The sequence below is a fragment of the Branchiostoma belcheri genome, unplaced genomic scaffold, assembly GCF_001625305.1.
Source record: "Branchiostoma belcheri isolate BF01 breed outbred unplaced genomic scaffold, Haploidv18h27 scaffold107, whole genome shotgun sequence".
Taxonomy (NCBI): Eukaryota; Metazoa; Chordata; class Leptocardii; order Amphioxiformes; family Branchiostomatidae; genus Branchiostoma; species Branchiostoma belcheri.
In genome coordinates, this window is record NW_017802458.1 from 22,064 (window position 1) to 43,439 (window position 21,376).

General features: G+C 39.8%; 2 protein-coding genes across 4 annotated transcripts in view; both read right to left on the reverse strand.

Moving 5' to 3' along the window:
* Nucleotides 1–3,958, reverse strand: part of LOC109479995 (N-acetylneuraminate lyase-like) — a 23,284-nt gene extending 19,326 nt beyond the window's left edge. For 2 of the 3 annotated variants that reach the window (XM_019782095.1, XM_019782103.1), the window contains exons 1-3: nucleotides 3,801–3,958; nucleotides 1,510–1,588; nucleotides 1,192–1,262 (exon numbers count right to left, since the gene is read on the reverse strand). In XM_019782095.1, the coding sequence (XP_019637654.1) occupies nucleotides 1,192–1,262; nucleotides 1,510–1,577 (139 nt within the window). In that variant the 5' untranslated portion in view covers nucleotides 1,578–1,588; nucleotides 3,801–3,958. The remainder of the gene's footprint in view (nucleotides 1–1,191; nucleotides 1,263–1,509; nucleotides 1,589–3,800) is intronic. The other variant, XM_019782112.1, reaches the window with a different exon arrangement.
* A 928-nt stretch (nucleotides 3,959–4,886) lies between these two features.
* LOC109479214 (melatonin-related receptor-like) lies at nucleotides 4,887–21,135 on the reverse strand. Its single transcript, XM_019781118.1, has 3 exons — nucleotides 21,108–21,135; nucleotides 6,615–6,775; nucleotides 4,887–5,711 (listed from the first exon to the last, which is right to left on the reverse strand). The coding sequence occupies exons 1-3, from the start codon at nucleotides 21,133–21,135 to the stop codon at nucleotides 4,887–4,889; spliced, it is 1,014 nt and encodes a 337-aa protein (XP_019636677.1).
* Nucleotides 21,136–21,376: the final 241 nt, after the last annotated feature.

The window sequence follows — 21,376 nt, forward strand, 5'->3', positions numbered from 1 at the left end:
CTTTTCTTTTTTTTTTTTTAGTCAAAGCCGGGACAATGAACGTACGATCTGTTTGTACTACACAGAAAATTGGGCAGTACAAAACAGATCGTAAAATTCTTCAACAAAAGAGTTTGTATATAGTAACCTCTAGAAAGATTCAGACAAGCGAGATGTACACAGTCTGAACTGAACACTTTTAAAGGTTCTGTAAAGACTGTAATAGGAAACACAACATTTATTTTGTTAGGCCTAAATACAATATAAGTAACCACTAAAATAATTTTCATTTTATTTTTATTTAGTTTTTTTTAAATTCTATTTTATTCCATCCAATTTTATTCTATTTTATACTTTCTATACATTATCACACTTCTTCTCTTCTCCAGAGCTACTAAAACTTCAGACCGAATATATTAATGCATTAAACTGTCCAACCAATCACATTGCAGGATACCGAATATATTAAGACATTTAACTGTCCAACCAATCACATCGCAGGATGTCGAATATATTAATACATTAAAATCCAAGATGGCACCGGCAGATCGGCGCGGCTCGGCGATTCCTGAACTTTCCATGTATTTTCCTTGGTATTTTACGCGATTCAAGCAAAGAAAACAAGTTGACCACAAGAACAAAAGAGAAATACATCACTGGAAACCTATTGGTCCATTTTGTTGGGCGGTAATTTCTCATTTCGAGTGAAAATTTACGTGCGTCACAGTGTTGACCACTGGTGTAAAAATCAGTGATTTTCGGCTCCATCCGAACCAAACACGGCCTGTAAACTTGTCCTGCGTGATTTCTAGATAACTATCGGTAACAAAGACATGGGAAAATATTGTTGCAAAATGAGAGAGACGGAATCTAAGGTAAATTTCTTTTATTTTAAGGCTGGATTTTCATTTTCCTGGCAGGTTTCCTTGTATGTAGTGATCATCAGTAACAACAAGTATGGAATTTTGTTCCGGTCCAAAAAACCGGTCCACTGACGTTTCGGTTTTTTCGGACCGGACCGATAACATTTTTACGGTCCGACCGCTAGCCGCTCGAAATTTTTGGTCGGCCCAAAAAAGGCTAGGGTCGGGGGTCTTTTCATAGGGTCGGTCGGGTAACCGGAAACACAACATTTTTTTTCCTAGGCCTCATTCATTCTTTCATTCATTACAACAGTATATGTATCTACATGTACAATGTACATGTACTTACCAAATGTATTCAGTACTCCCTGTGACACAAGATAGTCAACATATGGCTCTATCAATGACAAGTTGAGTTCCCTGAAAAAAAAGGGAAGAAAATAAATCTTAAGTTAAATAAGTCTTAAATCTACCTGGAATGTAATATAACTGTATGTAATATAAGAATTTAAGGTATCGTTGTAATGAACATTGTAAAATGTAAATGTATTTATTTACAGCTGAATGCCATTTATGTTAAAAGTCTTTTTAAATTGCACGCAATATGAAGATGTTTTAACTGTTCATCAGTATCACAAAATTGTCATTTATAGAAAACGGGACATACCCATTATCCTTCATGGGGGTGAAAGGTGCGGCAACCAGCCCATCTATCTGGAAGTCCATGATAGACATTTTTTTTCAGCCTGGAAATATGAAAAAAAGAAAAGCGTATTAGTAATGAATGCAGTATCCAAAGTAAAGTACAGATAGGTGTAGATGCTCTGTATAAGAAAGAGTTGAATTACAGCATATTGTGATTTTTGAAAAATCATAGAAATATCCAACTGGCTAAATAGCACTTCTTGTTTGTTTGTTTGTTTGTTTAGCATAACCAGTAAACCGCCTTTAGGCGTAACACACCAATTTTGTACACGTACAAGCTGCGTAAGACCGGACTGTAAGGTTTGAACCACTCACACCGGGAAGGTCCCCTACTCTTTTTGATAAGTGCGGTGGGTTCTTTAGCTTGCGTGGGGTGTGACTCTCCCAAACATGGGACCTCCATTTAACGTCCTATCAGAGGGACGTCCTTATATAAGCGGAGCTAGGTACTCATTTACACCTGAGTGAAGTGAGGAAAGTCCTGTAAAGTATAAAGTACCTTTCCCAAGGGCACAAGATCGGTGACAGGATTTGAACCCGAGACCTCTTGGACGTGAGCCGAACGCGCTACCAACTGCGCCACACGACCACTTCTGGTTCTGTTACCAGTCCTGTCAATACTGACAATACTGGAGTTGGTCAATAGCTATTGCCAAAAGACTGCTCATTGATCAACTGTACAATGTAGGTATGCCACCTAGCAGAATTGATAAGAATTGCACCCTGTAATAGTGTAAGGCATCCTGTTTCCAACTGCAATGATCTACATCTTCAGTGGCTAACTGGGTCAGATGATTACCCTCAAGTCACCCTCAAGTGTTGTGCCACATCTCAAGAGTCTACCTGACTAAACAGCAGGTTGTACCATGTAAACAAAGTCCATGTAATTCCGGGTTTAGATTCACTCCAGGTCTGTTATTTCTTGCTTATAAGGCCACACCGACTTTATTTTATGGATGACATCCACGCGCATTGAAGAAAAAAAAGATCACGTCCTCAGAGGCTCTGGCCTGTCTCTAGGCCTGGGTAGTCCATGGTAGTTAGCGACAATATGGAGCCGGTGGTAACTTTGAGGATGGCACCCAGGCTGCCGAAGCTCCATGACTCAAAAACTCAGTACATAGTATTATGTACACTACCGATTCATAAATTCCGCAAAAAGCCAGTATGTGCCAGCTTGTCGTATAGGTATACGTTGCTATTAGTACTGCTGCAAATTCACAATACCTGCTTTGTATTCCTGTGGTTTGGTAGCATTTTTATTTCTGGCCAGAATTTTTTTTTATTCGCCAGTGTGCACTACTTTGGGGGTCTGCAGAGGATGTCATCCATAAAATTAAGTCGGTGTGGCCTTAATGAATGAATATCAAATATGTATTGATTGGAAAAATCTACAATGGTATAAAAAAGCACTGATTGTTTTCCCAAATCTATATTTAGAGGACTTCGGATACCGGTAAATGTCAAAGGTCTGGCTAGTGTGATAGTTGTCCCTATATTATACATTTTGTACCATGGAGCTATAATTTGAGATTATACTTACAGCTCAATGATATAATATACTATATATATAGCTATATAGACTGTGTGACCATGGACTTTCCAGTGGAGCTAAATAGGGCTGGATATGCAATCATAACAGAAGAGGATACAAAACTATCTGCTGCTTGATAAAAGTATTTTCAACAGTTGAACTTAAATTCAATGACCACAGATATATACTACATGTAGTAATACATGTCCTTGGAGCATGGAGTTCTAACTCCATGCTTGGAGTGATGCAAATATTTGTGTTATTACAACAAAGACAAACGAAAACACCTAACCGGATTCCTACAAAGTGACACTGAAGATACTTCCGTAGCGCATCCTAGTTTGGTGACGTCTACAATTGGCTAGTGGCCCATAATTCATTTATTGCGCAACAAAGGGATCCGGATATTTTCACGTGCGTGTGTGTGTTTGGGGGAGGGAGGGGGGCACATTTTCTTGCCTGAAAACCGACCACACAAATTATTCAAGATTACACATATACAAATAGCACCACAGATAACATTGTAACGTTATCAAAAGTTATGTAACACTAGTGATACCGTTATAATTGATTTGGACTTTCGGTCCCTCAAAAAGCTCAAGGGACACAACAACAATAGGCACCCTGCCAAAACTCCATTTCTTGACCGCTAAAACTCATTTATGTCACCGAATTTTCTACACGGACAAGAAGATGGACCCAGAAAGGGAAAGACTTACCTTATTTACCGCTTAGTCTGGACGAAAACGTCGCACTACCGGCGAAAACTGAGGAAGCGAAGTCCGACCCGGAACCCCTCAGGTCAGCTGGTGCTGAATCAGCTGATGACAGTCACGAGACCATCTCTAAAGTGCGCCGTCTAGCAGATGATATTGATAGTGCATAATCCGACGTCGTACTGCAACAGTGTGTTGTTTTTGGCAACGCCCTATGAGCGAAGCTGATAATATCTTAGTTTGGACACAGGAAATGGAGTACTCTAACGTTATATATAGTGCTCCAGATGTTTATTGGTACATTGAATAATAATATAGCGAAAAGTTTAATGATATGAATTATTATTGAATGTTCTTGCCCAGATGGGCTAAGATAATATAATAATATATATTATTTGATAATATAAATATAAATACAGTAACAGTTATAGTTTTCTGAGTTAAACGGTAACGCTAACATGCATACACAAAAAATGACTTTTGAACTCATATAAAGTTATATTCAATACAAAACATTTACTCGAATACGTTTACACTGCTCTACCACTACATGTAGTACCAAATTAAACAGTAACCATTGTAATTTATTTACACAATAAATGAATAAACAAATAAATTGTAAATTTAGGGATAAACGGTAACTTTACTAGGAAAATAGAACATTCACATGTCAAATATATATTAATAAACATAACAATTACATATTAATAAACATAACAATTGATTACGATTTGATTGTGGACCGATTCTTATGTACATGTTTTGGCATCATTTACAATAGACATACAGATAAGGGTTAAGGACCCGGCCCGAGGTGTATATGGTGTGATAAAGCCTTGTCAGTTGCTATAACCACCGAATGAAGCCACCGAGTGAGCGCAGCGAACGAGTTGGCTTTATGAGGTGGTTATAGCAACTGACAAGGCTTTATCACACCATATTCACCGAGAAAGGGCGGGCCATTAACGCTATTATCATATAGCCCATGAAAACTTACACAGTAAAGAGTGACACATTCCTGTATAACACATACGGAACATGTGTTCCATATGGAGTCACCTGAGGGTCCCTTTAATAGCCGTCTGATTACTAATGCCTGTTCACTGCAGCTCTAGGCTGAGACGGCAGGCGGCGCTTGCAGTGAAAGAGAGCACTAAAGGCACGCTTGAATATGGTCAATTTCCAGGCGTACAGAAATGGATTCACGACATGGTTTAGACCAAAAAGTAGGATTACCATGATTCTTAACGCAGTCGGCATGAACTTCGCATGTACATCTATACTGGTCAACAGTGCATGTGGCGAAACACTAATTGCTAATGCACAGAAGAAGATGAACATGTGTTTTGTTTGTTTGATCAGCCTCTTTGGTACATGCTGGTCCTGGTATTCGTTAGGGTTAGCCTCGACCAGTGTCATCACAGAGTTCTTCACGTCGAAGTAGATTTTCAGAAAAATGGCGACCGCAAGGCAAAGGGTAACCCAACAAGTTACACCAAAAACGTTGGAGAAGTAGTGCGGCTGGTACGGGTGTGGATAGACCAGACCACATTGCCTGTTTCGGGTATTCCAGCCGAATTTACCATAGCCTAGAAATCCGGGCGCAACCAGCAGCCCGCTCACAACCCAGGATAGAGATACCCACAAGAAGGACTTGGAAGGTCGAAACAGCTTCTTGTAGGTGTCTAAGGACTTGGTGATCCGCACGTAGCGACTCAGAGCGATCAAGACGACGGAGAAGAAGGAGACGTAGACGCTGAAGAACGTCAGGGCGCCGAGGATCTGACACACGGCGTCTCCGAGAGGCGGGGCCCCGGTGATCATGGCGGCCATCCTGGTGGGGTACTGGACACCGGTCAGCAGGATGTCACTGATGCTGATGCTCAGGATGAAGGTGTTTGCGCTAGTCCGGACCTGTGAGCGTTAGAAGAACAGGCGTTAACTTGACTAGCAGTTAGAAGAACAGACGTTAACTTGACTAGCAGTTAGAAGAACAGACGTTAACTTGACTAGCAGTTAGAAGAACAGACGTTAACTTGACTAGCAGTTAGAAGAACCGGTGTTAACTTGACTAGCAGTTAGAAGAACAAACGCTAACTTGACTAGCAGTTAGAAGAACAAACGTTAACTTGACTAGCAGTTAGAAGAACAGGTGTTAACTTGACTAGCAGTTAGAAGAACAGGCGTTGACTAGCAGTTAGAAGAACAGGCGCTAACTTGACTAGCAGTTAGAGGAACAAGCGTTAACTTGACTACCAGTCAAGAGAACAGGCGTTAACTTAACTAGCAGTTAGAAGAGCAAACGTTAACTTGATTAGCAGTTAGAATTACAGGCGTTAACTTGACTAGCAGTTAGAAGAACAGGCGTCAACTTGACTAGCAGGTAGAAGAACAAACGTCCACTTGAATAGCAATTGGAAGAACAAACGTCCACTTGAATAGCAATTGGAAGAACAAACGTTAACTTGACTAGCATTTAGAAGAACATGCGTTAACTTGACTAGCACTTAGAAGAACAGGCAATAACTTGACTAGCAGTTAGAAGAACAGGCGTTAACTTGACTAGCAGTTAGAAGAACAGGCGTCAACTTGACTTGCAGTTAGAAGAACAAACGTTAACTTGACTAGCAGTTAGAAGAACAGGCGTTAACTTGACTAGCAATTAGAACAAACATTAACTTGACTAGCAGTTAGAAGAACAGGCGTCAACTTGACTAGCAGTGGGAAGAATAGGCGTTAACTTGACTAGTTAGAAGAACAAACGTTAACTTGAATAGCAATAGTTGACTAGCAATTGTACAATATCACAAGCATTACTTTGCGGTAACTACAGTAGGCCAGGATGACCAGTCCATTGCCCACGGTGCCCACCAGACTGAAGATGCCCGCTAGTGTAGAGAAGCCCACTACTACCAGCGTGGAGTAGGTCCTGACGGGGTTACTAGAGTTCATGGCAAATGTGGCCAGTGAAGTGTTATCTGCAGAAAAGAAAACAAAGATGTTAGAAGGTTAAGAAACATATAGTAGCCTTTTAGGTATACGTTCTGTACGTAACTCTACCTTACAATGCAAACCCTGTATTTGATTACAAGCATCGAGCCTTTTTGGCGAGGTCTCAGGGAGGAGCCTAATGGTACAGTATTGTGTGCAGTTTGCAAGAATTCTAGGAATGGTACAGGCATTTTGTCCACAGGCATGCGGAATGTCCACGGGCATTTCTCTGACCCATATCTATGCCCACATTCCTGGAACCCTTGAGAAGACCTGTCTGCCCCAGATGGCCCTACTTTCTGTGACCCCGGGGCTCGTTCACTATACACTCAGGGGAGGAATACACTGTATCTATCTAGATTTAACAGATACCAAGTCTTCCTCAAAATCATGAAATGATGGCAATGCCATGCAAACAATAACCTTAACAGCAACCACCGTCGCCATGGCAATGTATGTTTTCATTGCCAGTCTTGTTGATGTTCTATTTACCTTAGAGGTACATATCTAATATTTTGTCACAAACTTCTCTGTTACATAGCGGATCATAATGACACCCAGCGGGGGTCTTCACGCTTCGTTAAAAATGGAAAAATCTCAAGATTTAGTCCAAAGATCTCAATATTTTAGACGAAATCTTCGGATCTTATGAGACAATCTTGAGATTTTTCATGACAATCTCAAGATCTTTCAGAAAATCTTAACATGAAAATGAAAGGTCTAAAGATCTTTTCTAAAGATGTTTTCAAAGCATCTTGAGGTTTTTCCATAGCATCTCGAGATGCTTTAAAAATATCAAGATTGTTTAAAAAGCAATTTTAACATTTCTTTTAAGATTGCTTTATAAATCTTGAGATATTTTAAACAATCTTGATATTTTTAAAGCACACATATTTACATGTTCACGCGTCCGCTTCTATGCTGGCGTCTCTGTCTAAATCCATAGTACCGCATGCAATGAAACCTACCTGTAGCTGTAAAAGTTACAAAGAACAGTGCATCCAACTTCGCGTTTCCTATGGGCTTTCTCCGATACACAAAACCCTTTTAAAGTCAAGAGAGGTTTCTTAATGGCTTGGCACTTGGTTGGTATGGTACTCGTTGTACTTACTAGTACTTAACTGAATGGTTTTAGAATCAGAATGGACTTTTAATGGACTCTGGAACTTAACAGATGGTGCAATGGCCGAGTCATTCGAAAGACTTTAAAAATGGTACATTCTCTGTGTAGCACTCATTTGGGAAAGGGTATGGGAGTTAAACACACACGCCACTACCAATGGACTAGCACCGTAGTGTGACACTGATGTGTGGCCCAGGGCTATTGAAAACGGAGATGGACGCCGCCAAATGCGTCAATACGCGGGAAGGCTCTTTAACTTTAGGAACTTTACAACTACAGCTCCACATATGAGGTGTTCCGTCTTCTTTATAAACGTTAACATGCTACACAGAGAACAGTCAACATTGCCAAGGTTAATACTGAAAGCATCACGCAATGAAATGGTTTTCTTTCAAGTGTGACGGCACTACACACGAGGTTACTACGCCCACGCACTTTAAGTTGACATGAGGATAGAGCGAACACGAATGTTGTAGACTATAGCCCCTGTCACACATTTTCATTTCTTTACATTTTCGTCTTTTTCGGCATTCTACCAAAAATTCATGCGCGCGTCGATGTCATCCATATAATCAAATCAACAAGGCCTTTACGGAAACTGCTGAGCCGTTGATGGATAGATACATATACAGCTTCGTTTTGTAAAATGTCAAAACGGTGTTTGTTACATGAAACCTGACCAGAAATAGCTGTAATGATAGATAACACACGTAGGTGCAGGTGTAAGCTGCAAGGTTATAAGCCATTAATTGGACAAATTAGAGCGGCACCGTGAGCAAGCCCATAGGCATAGTTCTATCATAGGCCGTGTTTAAGTGAAGTCACCCAAACCGCAATATATATTCGGGTAACTCACATTCCTCAAAACTGGTCCACGGGCCAGACACTCCTGTGAAACCGTGTCCGATCACAATTCGCTTGAGCTACATTTATTGCTGTTTGATGATGACACGCAAGGTGGCGTGTTATTAATGTCAGAGGTCAACGACCTGCTTGCTGATGCCCCCCTCCCAGCGTATCTCGGCCGAATGCCGACGTGGTCCCGCCAGAGGCGGTGAAGCTCGCCCTAGAACGGACACATTATTTGACCATTACTGTTCTTAAGTTGCTGCCACGTAAAAGTTGGTATTGCATATAAATAAAGAAATATCACCCCGTAATCCATGACCAGGCGAAGTTACATTGAAATCACATTGCGTTCAGCCGCAAATCGCGATGCGGGAAAACCGATTCGAAACCACCTCTAGAAGTGGCTTGGGATCGAGGCGCTTTCAATGTGATTTCGGAGCGTTCAGATGGAGCCACTTGAAACCGGCTTCGGGGTAAACCACATGTAAAGCGCCTTGGGTGACTTCACTTAAACACGGCCATAGATACATACATGTATACAGCTTCGTTTTGTCGTTTTGTAAAATGTCAAAACGGCGTTTGTTACATGAAACCTGCACAGAACTAGCGGCAATGATAAATAACACATGTACACGTAGGTGCATGTGTAAACTACAAGGTTATAAGCCATTAATTGGACTGATTTGCGCGGCACCGTGAGCAAGCCCATAGGCATAGTTCTATCATAAGTGGCCGCCTGCTGCCCCTGTCAATCAAAATTGCCAGGTAACTACATTAACCATGAGTAACCTATGAAATCCCGTCGGCATGTGTGAGGTGTTTAACCTCAAACTTAGGAGGTGGTAGTGGCCAGGACAAACAACAGCCTGTTTAATTCCGGACTTCCAGTTTAATTCCGGACTTCCAGTTTAATTCCGGACTTCCAGTTTAATTCCAGACTTCCAGTTTAATTTAATTCCGGACTTCCAGTTTACTTCCGGACTTCCAGTTTAATTTACTTCCGGACTTCCAGTTTAATTTAATTCCGGACTTCAAGTTTAATTTAATTCCGGACTTCAAGTTTAATTTAATTCCGGACTTCCAGTTTAATTCCCGACTTCCAGTTTAATTCCGGACTAATTACCATATCTCAGTGGACTTACATCTAGATGGGCTAATATTGTAAACTAAAAGTAAAAAAAATAATGTAAGAACTAGAAAGGTAACATTTGCAAAACAAATGCATAATGTTTACCTTCGCACATGGTCTGCTCTGTTAATTCTTACTCAAGCACATCACATATATGGTGACAGGAGTCTAAATCCCTCCTCCTATAAAATTGCAACATTATGTAACCCAACACTAGTTACCATGGTGAGAGACAGTCTAGTTCAGGTCATTGACCAGGTCAGAGGTCAGCTAGTGTTTGGAACGGAAGAAGAGGAAGAAACAGAGCAAAAACAATATCTTTTCCTTTGGTAAACATAAATATGTATACGTAGCAAAAAATACAATGAAAATGAAATAACGTAATAGTACAGAAATCTCCCAGACAGAAAATAATCATGGTAGATGATTAAATGGTAGAGAAGGTATCTCACCGCTGTTTGTTGAATGTGACGTCACAATAGGAGCCGTTGATTCAGTGTCAGATCGTTCGCCATGAGGAAGTTTTGTCGTTGGCAGGGCTCCCACAGACGAGGAAACGGTCACTGTAAAATAAAGCAAGAAATATGAGATTCAAACTGATAAAACGTTACCAACTGTCACACGCACGGGTGTGTCCAGAGGCCGTCCAAATATTCTTATTTCGACACTCAAAAACACGGATACAATTAAAAAAAAACTACTGTAGTAACTAACATTTGCAAGCAAATGCATAATGTTTACCTTCGGACATGGTCTGCTCTGTTAATTCTTACTCACATACATTTACATACATGTACTACTAGTATATGGTGATAGGAGCATATTTCATGTTACATTTATATTTCATGGAGGTATGAGATCTCGGAATTCTTGTTTTTCAGAAGTACTACAAGGAATTTTAGAAGAGAATTGGATGCACTGGTAGCGTTCTGAGAAATTAGATTCTAAATTGAAATGTTTATTGAAATAGGTGAGTTAACGGCACGTTTTTCTGACATGTCTGACGTACACGTGTACTCGTGGGTGGAGGCAAATTAATTAAACAGACCTATGGCGTATATTCAACATACGCCTCAAAACCCCGAGGCGAAAAGCGAGAAAAAAAACACATCACGAATGAAAACCACCCGATATATATACATAATCTCCAGGGGTGACAGAGTATACAGCGCAATTTTACGGAATACAGTACAATTTTATGGAATACAGTGCAATTTTACGGAATACTGTACAATAGTATTAGTATACAGTGCAATTTTACGGAATACAGTGCAATTGTATTAGTAAACAGTGCAATTTTATGGAATACAGTGCAATTTTTCGGAATCCAGAACAATCGTATTAGTATACAGTGCAATTTTACGGAATACAGTGCAATCTTAGTATACAGTACATTTTTTTATTAGTAAAATTGCACTGTATACTAGTAAAATTCCACTGTGTACTAGTACAATTGCACTGTATATTCCGTAAAATTGTATTGTATACTAGTAAAATTGCCCTGTATTCCGTAAAATTGCACTGTATTCCGTAAAATTGCACTGTATACTGGTAAAATTGCACTGTATTCCCTAAAATTGCACTGTATACTAGTAAAATTGCACTGTATTCCGTAAAATTGCACTGTATACTAGTAAAATTGCACTGTATTCCGTAAAATTGCACTGTATACTAGTAAAATTGCACTGTATACTCGTAAAATTGCACTGTATACTAGTAAAATTGCACTGTTTACTCGTAAAATTGCACTGTATACTAGTAAAATTGCACTGTTTACTCGTAAAATTGCACTGTATTATTCCGTAAAATTGCACCGTATACTCTGGCACCCCTGATCTCTGGAAACCCAGAGGACGAAGGGCGCAGGTGTAGGTACACAGGACCATAAGTACGGCAGTGGTGTCAGTCAATCCCCTAGATCATAGTTACCTCTTCACATTTCTTTCCACTAGCAACAAGGCTTCTGATCTTCGTGCTAACATGTGCCGACATGCACTATGTTGTTAACACACATGTAAATACCAAACGAAGGGTGGCACAGAGTTGAAAGCAATCCTATACGATATATTTACAAGTAAATGTCAAACTAGAGTTCCATAATCGCAAAACATCTTATTTTTGCAGTGTACAAGAGACATTTCCAATCATCGTTATGTTATGATGTTATGTTATGTTATGTTATGTTATGATCGTTATGTTATAATGCTATGTTATTATTATAAAGCTATTTTATTATCAAGAATATTGTAGTGTTTTGTCATTGATTATTCAAATACTGAATAGCAAAGTTCTTTGATCACAACCATTTATTTTTCACGAGCCGACGTTTCGATGACCGTCTGTCATCTTCATCAGGGCAATTCTGACTGGTCAGAGTCAGTGCACAGTAAACCAGTTAGAATTGCCCTGATGAAGATGACAGACGGTCATCGAAACGTCGGCTCGTGAAAAATAAATGGTTGTGATCAAAGAACTTTGCTATTCATTCGTTTACCAACCTGATGAAATTAGTTACGGATATTCAAATACTGTTCTTATTTGACGAAAGGTAGTGCATGCCTGATCGAAAACCTGTTCAGTTGCTTGATGAATTGTCCCTGATTTGAGACAAATAAGGCCCTATGACCCAATTGAGAATACAATGCTGCGTGCGTACTGTATTGTCTATGGAAAATCAGAGTTCCAGAATTCCAAATATTTCTGTTTCAATTTTAGATTCCGAAAAAAAGTCAATACGAGAGAATGATCTGTGATCATACATTGTAAGATCGTGTTGAGATGTTGGTGAACGTTTTTTCAGCACCAAGGAGAGTAACAATGTTTTAACTGTGTCTTCGTAAACTCACAACCTTACAACAAACGGGCAGTCTAAAATATACATATTTTGACTAAAATATACATATTTTGACTAAAATATACATATTTTGACTAAAAAATACATATTTTGACTAAAATATACATATTTTGACTAAAATATACATATTTTGACTAAAATATACATATTTCGTCTAAAATATACATATTTCGTCTAAAATATACATATCTTGTCTAAGATATATATATCTTGTCTAAGATATACATATCTTGTCTAAGATACATATCCGATAGTTATCTAAAATATACATATTTGGTCTAAAATATACATATTTGGTCTAAAATATACATATTTCATCTAAAATGTACATATTTTGCCTAAAATGTACATAGTTTGTCTAAGATGTACACATTTTGTCTAAAATATACATATTTTACGTAATAAACACGTACCTATGAGTGGCCACCAGAAAATGAAGGCAGGGAAAAGGCAAGCCAGCATTCGATGCATGTTTTCCTTCAAACCCCTCTCATGTAGCGCAGAAAGAAGGCAGAGCTGCGATGTTGACTCCCTGGTCTAAGACTTTTTGCAAGACACAGCCACTTGAGCAGGTGTTTCGTAGACTCTTGTATTCTAGAGTCGTTCCTTTTAAGGCATATGTTGAAAGGGTAAGGTATTAGAGTTACCAAGGACGATATGTTGTCACAAATGGACGGGATACACAGCATATGGAGGGATTTGCATGGCTTATATTATTGGGGAATACTAGTAGTTGTCCCTATGTTTGGTTCTAGCTTGGATAACTTAAAGGCTTTGCATGCATGGATTAAGTTGATGGCGAATAGTGGTCATATGAGTCCTTGTGTCCGGTTTTAGCCTGGGTGACCCACAGCAGGCAAGGCCTTGCCAATTCTTTCAGATCAGCTATACTCTAACCTGGTATCCAGTCTATCGTGGTTGGGGCAGGCTGTCTTCGGGGCTCTAATACTTTTCCCCCGCCCAGTACAACAGACCGCCCGCGGTGAGACCTTTGCTAATAGAGTTTGGCACGCCGAGAGTTGATATTCGTGGTAGGGGCATTCAAACTCCCGCCGTGGAAAACCTACCGGGGAACCTAGCTCAGGCGGGCGGGGAAGAGCTTCAGCAGCCCCGAAGAAAGCTCGCCCCAACCACGATAGACTGGATACCAGGTTAGCTAAGGGTCTAACTCAGGGGAAAGGGGGTGTCTGTTCGTAGAATTTCCTCGGGGGCATGTTGACCTTGGAGCCAAGGAGTTGGCCCGAGCAGGCCGTGCGGAAACGGTCTGGCATCCAGGCTAGTCTAGCCTGGTATCTAGTCTTACGTGATGGGGGTGTTGGGGTGTTCAGGCAGGTTGTGCCTTCGGGGGATCTAATAGCTTCCCCCGCCCAGTGAAACAGTCCGTCCCGGTAGGAGTGTTACGCTAATAAGAGACAGTATGCTTGGGGATTTGGTTTTCCCCCAACACGAACTGGAGGGCTAATCAATCTCTCGTGAAATACACACCGGGAAACCTATGTGAGGCGGGCGGGCCAGAGCTCTTGCGGGCCCGATCACGATCAGACTGGATACCAGGCTAGGCTAGCCGGTATCGCTTTGATAGTTTATATGCCACACTTTGATCATAGTTTGGAGATTACACTAAATGGAAGGGGCTTCAGTAAGAAGAAAAGACGCCGGGGGCCAAAAAATCTTTTCATTTTTTAAAATATAATATATGTAATAAATGGTTTTTATTGGCCAAACAGTACCCGTGCAGCCGCAGCCTTTATACGGCTGAATTGTAAGAAATAGGAGGAGCGAGTAGAAACAGATAAAGACCCCCTGGTCCCGGGCCGGGGTTCGAACCCAGGACCTCCCGAGCACCAGCTTCAGACTCCGACGCTCTAACCACTCGGCTAAAAGGTCTAGAGTGCATTATAAATCGTTTGTGAACATGTTGCCATGTTTACATTGAACCAAAACTGCTTGGCTACATTTGTACAAGCTACTATATGTGTTCTGTACATGCTGATTGTGCTAAATGAATTAAACGCAGCTATGTGTGATCAAAATTGGTAATGTCTGTTAAACCTACAGTTGTACTTGAAGCAGGGCTCGAAATTCATTTTTGGGAATAGGTGCACTAGTACACCTAACCTACAAATTGGGTGCACAAATTTTTTAGTGCACCATATAAGATAAAACAGGTAGAATGCTAGCAAAACTAATTATGTTTCATTTCTAAAGAAAAGTACCACAATGTACATATATAACAATGATTTTATTATTCTATGACATTTAGATCTTAAGAATATGCTGTATACTACTATGGTCTATGCACCGTGACATATGTAAACCTACGAAAATATTTGGGTGCACTGGTGCACCAACAGAAAAAAAAATTGGGTGCACAGCTCTAATTTTGGGTGCACTAAGGTGCACATGCACCTAGTATTTCAAGCCCTGCGTAGTATATATAGTCGTATTTTACTACAGAAAGTCAGGTAGAGACGTACCTTGTACCTTCCTTGTCGAAAATCAGTCTATGTTTATGTTGTTTTTTACCACGTCGATCATTATATACATGGCGTGCTGGAAGATTATTTTTTTCCCTTGCGTCAGAACGAAATTGGTCTGTAGAGGCGTGCACTGTGCCCGAGTTTCATCAGTAAGATTTCCTGTGTAGGTGTTGACGCCGCCCACCCACCTTTCAATCTATCAGGCACTATGGCAAATCGCAGTCTCAGAATTCCAAATATTTATGTTTACCGAAGGAAAACATATTCTTTTTGCTCAGTTTCTTCCTCTTCTTCTTCTTCACCTTCAAACAGTGACCTCTGACCTGACCAATGACATGATTTGTTGACGTCTGTCACCATGGTGACTGGTGTTGGGTTACATAATGTTGCAATTTCATGGTCTGCTTTGCTCCTGCCGCTCTCACAATGTATTTGAATGTGTTTGAGTCAGAATTAACAGAGCAGACCATGTCCAAAGGTAAACATTGTGCATTTGTTTTGTAAATGTTACTTCTCTAGTTCTGTTTCAATTAAAGATTTCCGAAACAAAGTCAATACGAGAGCTGTGATCATACATTGTAGATCGTGTTGAAATGTTGGTGAACGTTTTTTCAGTACCAAGGAGAGTTCTCATCAAATGTTATAACTGTGTCTTTGTAAACTAACAACCTTACAACAAACGGACAGTCTAAAATATACATATTTTTTCTAAAATATACATATTTCGTCTAAAATATAATACTTTGTCTAAAATATAAAAATTTCGTATAAAATTGCAAAATATTACTTGGGAAAGAGATGAAACAAAACTTAATCGGCTGTTTAGTAAGGGTGTATTTGAAATTGCTTTATACATTCAACAAGCTGGGAAAAAACGTCAACACTACATTTGTTCATGAAAAAATGATAGTTACAATACGTTGGTTTTGTTTCTCCTTTGTTTCTCCGTTGATGTTTAAATTGAGTTGACTTAATGTGCTTTTGAGTTGACTTTATGTACTTTTTAGTTGACTTCTCCTCCTTCTCCTGCCATTTCTTTAAATGGATTCAGTTTCTTCATTTTGGGGCTAAATGGTATGAAATTTGGTATGGAAGTACAGTGGGCAAATACCCCCAGGTGTTTTTTCTTCATTATTGTGATACAGGCTTTTAGAATGGTTTTATTTGAGCTTTTTGGCTGTGTTATAGAAAATGTACTATAGCAGTGTGTCACCGCATGAGTCATCAGAATTGCATGCAGAGCAAGAGCCAATAGGCATGCAGCTTTTCTCTATTCTTCTTGCTGATTGGCTGATGCCGTGCCATATTGACAGTATGAACTTCATTCAAGTGTTTTGGTAGGTATGTCAAGCTTTCCTGCTCCAGCATTGGAATGCAGGGCATAAACGCTTCTTTTTATCTTGAAAATCAACAGTGTGCATTATGCAATTAAAAATCCCAACCAATAACGTAGGGGATAGCTATCCAACTGTTGTCACTTCATACTATAGTTTAATCAATGTAAAGGGTTGTTTTCCCTTGTGTTTCTCCTTCTTTCCCTGCCATGCCGTAAAATGTGGTGAAGCCATCCGCTACATTTGCTCGAAAGCAAATGTCGCGAATGTCTAGTTATATCTTACTTGTTGAACGACGCGCGTGGCGCGTGGTTCTTCACCTCTGTTTGAGTTTCAAATTGATTTTCAAAACCATCGATTCAAGCTGGTAGTGTTTGAAATGCACTTATAAAAGATGTTTTCGCCGTGTCTACGAGATGTTAATTGGAGAAAGTAAGATTTAATGTAAAACCAGCGGGCGGGATCTGTACAGGAAGACAACAACAGTCGCCGCCATGAGTTGTGTTATAAGGCCATTTTGATTTGATTACATGGATGACATCCTCCATGAACCCCCCAAAAATGGCCCAAAAAAGAATGCTTTCATTATGAAATCTACGTGGTTTTGAAGGCTGAACAAATGATACAGAGTATGGTTTGGCGAATATATATGTTCTCACTGTATTCTCGATAGTGTTCTCACTGTATTGTTGATAGTGTTCTTACTGTATTCTTGATAGTGTTCTCACTGTATCCTTGATAGTGTTGTAATTGTATCCTTGATAGTGTTCTCACTGTATTCTTGATAGTGTTCTCACTGCAGTTTTGTTGATAGTGTTCTCACTGTATTCTTGATAGTGTTCTCACTGTATTCTTGCTAGTGTTCTCACTGTATTCTTGATAGTATTTGCACTGTATTCTTGATAGTGTTCTTATTGTATTCTTGAATAGTGTTTTCACTGTATTGTTGATAGTGTTCTCACTGTATTCTTGAGTGTTCTCGCTGTATTCTTGATAGTGTTCTCATTGTATTCTTGATAGTGTTCTCGCTGTATTCTTGATAGTGTTTTCCCTGTATTCTTTATAGTATTCTCACTGTATTCTTGATAGTGTTCTCACTGCAGTTTTGTTGATAGTGTTCTCACTGTATTCTTGATAGTGTTCTCACTGTATTCTTGATAGTGTTCTCACTGTATTCTTGATAGTGTTCTCACTGTATTCTTGATAGTGTTCTCGCTGTATTCTTGATAGTGTTCTCACTGTATTCTTGATAGTGTTCTCACTCTTTCTTGATAGTGTTCTCACTGTATTGTTGACAGTGTTTGCAGTGTATTCTTGATAGTGTTCTCGCTGTATTCTTGATAGTGCTTGACTGTAAATGTATACTTGAGTGTTTTCACTGTCTTCTCAATAGTGCTCACATTGTATTCTTGATGTAGTTTTCACTGTATTCTTGACTGTATTTCTTACAGTGTTCTCGAATATATAACCTTAGCTAGGGTAAAAGTATACATGCACGAACGCACTACATTTAACTCAGCCTCGACCTTTTGGTTATAAGTAACCCTACCCCTAGACCCTTGACGTTAGCCTAGTTAGATCACATGTACAGCTGTACAGTAATTAATTGGATTGCTTTCGTTCCAACCTAGGGGCAGAATAGGATCAGGTAAGTGCGACACAACATCAGTAGATAATTCTGAGGCTTTTAAGAAGGTAGCGAACGACCGGTTACTGGTTACCCAAGGTACCGACGCCTCAAAGGCATCCAGGGCAGTGTTTACGGCTTGGAAACCCGATTTTTCAGAGCCAATATTCTAGTCATTTAACTACATACTGAGTTGAAACCACACTGTCTCAATGTGTATTGACCCTCATGGAGCAAAAATACTCAAAATCCTGACGGAAAATGGTTACCGGAAGGGCCCTGGGCTGATTTTTAGGGTACCACCCAGAAAATAAAGGACTCATCTTGGGGCTTGTTTCTGCAGTTTTAAATGAACTGCTGACTCAAATGTGCTCATGTGAAGCAGTATGTGTCAACATCACAAAGATTGCCTTATTCAGAATATTTCCAGTGTTGCTGTCCTGAAATCACACTGGAAGCTAGGGTGATGATGCAGTCGTTACCTTGGTTATATGCATCAAATCTGCTGTAACGTTACTTGTCACACACATATGCGCTAGCTCTAGTAACTCTTACATATGTGGTGTACATTAGACCACAGAAAGTTAATTTTATGGATGACATCCTCCACAGACTCCAAATCTAATGCGATAGGAAAAAAAAACAAGGCGGGCCAAAAAAAAGCTATTCATACATTTTCAAATGTTGACATTATAAACCTTGTTAAACAAGAAATGATACCTATATTGTACTAACTTTACTACCAACTGTTAACATCCATTTGTCAATGAATGAAGAATTGAAGTTTTTAGCCAGTCTACAAGGGGTTTTGATTCAGTGGGAGCATATAAAAGGATTTAAATACTTTGTACATCACTGCACAAAAGTAAAAGAGAAAACATTAAATCAGAGCCTTGCCTTGTCTCCTCTCTTCATATTTATCTACCATTCACCTTCCGGCATGGCAAGACATGCCATTTTACCGGTTACCCATTTTCGGCATATTGACTACTGTCAGAGGGGAACAAAATTTCTTGCTTTTTTTTTCAAAATCAGGTGAAAATTAATGCGCGCGCTGATGGTATCCATAAAAATTACTTGCTGTGGCGTTATGCGAAGCCTCGGTTATAAGGGCATTGCATTTTTCTTAAGACCATCGCAGTATTTTCCCCTCGAATGAAAATGAATTGGTTCCTGGTCTCCCTGTTTCCTGTTCTGATTTTTTGGTCCACGCCAATAGGTATGTTTGCGCTTTTCTTGAAATCTGTCCCTTTTAAGTTATTCGATCGACCAAGATCTACATTGTAGGAAAGCAGTGTGCGAATGTATTAGGGTTTGTTTTATTCTTGATAGTGTTCTCACTGTATTCTTGACAGTGTTCTCACTGTATTCTTGATAGTGTTTCCACTGTATTCTTGATAGTGTTCTCACCGTATCCTTGACAGTGTTCTAATTGTATCCTTGATAGTGTTCTCACTGTATTGTTGATAGTGTTCTCACTGTATTCTTGACTGTAGTTTTGACAGTATTCTCGAATATATAATCTTAGCAAAGGTAAAAGTAAGCATGCACGAACGCACTACCTTGTAACTCAGCCTCGACCTTTTGGTTATAAGTAACCCTACCCCTAGACCCTAGACGTTAGCCTAGTTAGATCACATGTACAGCTGTACAGTAATTAATTGGATTGCTTTCGTTCCAACCTAGGGGCAGAATAGGATCAGGTAAGTGCGACACAACATCAGTAGATAATTCTGAGGCTTTTAAGAAGGTAGCGAACGACCGGTTACTGGTTACCCAAGGTACCGACGCCTCAAAGGCATCCAGGGCAGTGTTTACGACTTGGAAACCCGATTTTGCAGAGCCAATATTCTAGTCATTTAACTACATACTGAGTTGAAACCACACTGTCCCAGTGTATATTGACTCTCATGGAGCAAACATACCCAAAATTCTGACAGAAAATGGTTACTGGAAGGGCCCTGGGCTGATTTTAGGGTACCACCCAGAAAATAAAGGACTCATCTTGGGGCTTGTTTATGGGGTTTTAAATGAAATGCTGACTCAAAAGTGCTAATGTGAAGCAAGTATGTGTCAACATCACAAAGATTGCCTTATTCAGAATATTTCCAGTTTTGCTGTCCTGAAATCACACTGGAAGCTAGGGTGATGATGAAGTCGTTACCTTGGTTATACGCATCAAATCTGCTCTACTTGTCACACACACATGCGCTAGCTCTAGTACCTCTTACATATGTGGTGTACATTAGACCACAGAAAGTAAATTTTATGGATGACATCCACCACAGGCGAAAAAAAACAAGGCGGGCCCAAAAAAAGATTAATACATTTTCAAATTTGGACATTACTAGTATATAAACCTTCTATTCGTATACACAAAGCTATTGTTCCTTTTGGTATTCCTTGATTGTAAAAGGAAAATGTATTTTCTCTTGGAATTGTTTGAAAATGATGTTCCATTGTCTTCCACTGTTTCTTTCTTTTTGACTGTACGTGTAGTAGAAAAGTAATGCATTCTATATTTGTACTCACTGAAAACAATTACTAGGCTTATCGCGATTGACCAGATGGTAGTTTGTAGTGAATACAAGGTAGTTTGAGCCGAATGTCCGGTAGTTTGTGGCGAAATGCAAGGTATTTTGTGATAAAATCACCGTGATGCCGACCATGAAATTGGATTAAACAAGACAGCTTTTTAAAAAAGCTGGCCGGAGGCCGAAATGGGAATAGCTGGTTGGGTATCATGGGTGTGCACTATTAAAGACTCAAATAATTGGTCAGCTTGCTGACTTGAATTGTAGCAATGCTAGCTTGCCAAGACATGCTAAAAAAGCTGGCCGGAGGCCGAAATGGGAATAGCTGGTTGGGTGACATGGGTGCATGTGCACTATTAATGACTCAAATAATTGGTCAGCTTGCTGACTTGTAGCAATGCTGGCTTGCCAAGACATGCTTGAAGAAGCAACGTGTGAATATGGCCACTATGCCAAGCACATGATGGAATACGCGATTCTTCGGTGGTAGATAGCTCTTCCCCAGCATAAGAGTTATCTACCACCCAATAATTATGTCCAGGGGTATAAAAAGCGGAGGTTCCGCTGCAGTACAATGCAAAGTCGCTAGGGGACCCATAATCTAACTACTTTTTTGTGTCTCGTCACACAACCGGTATCAAGCAATTAATCTAAGACT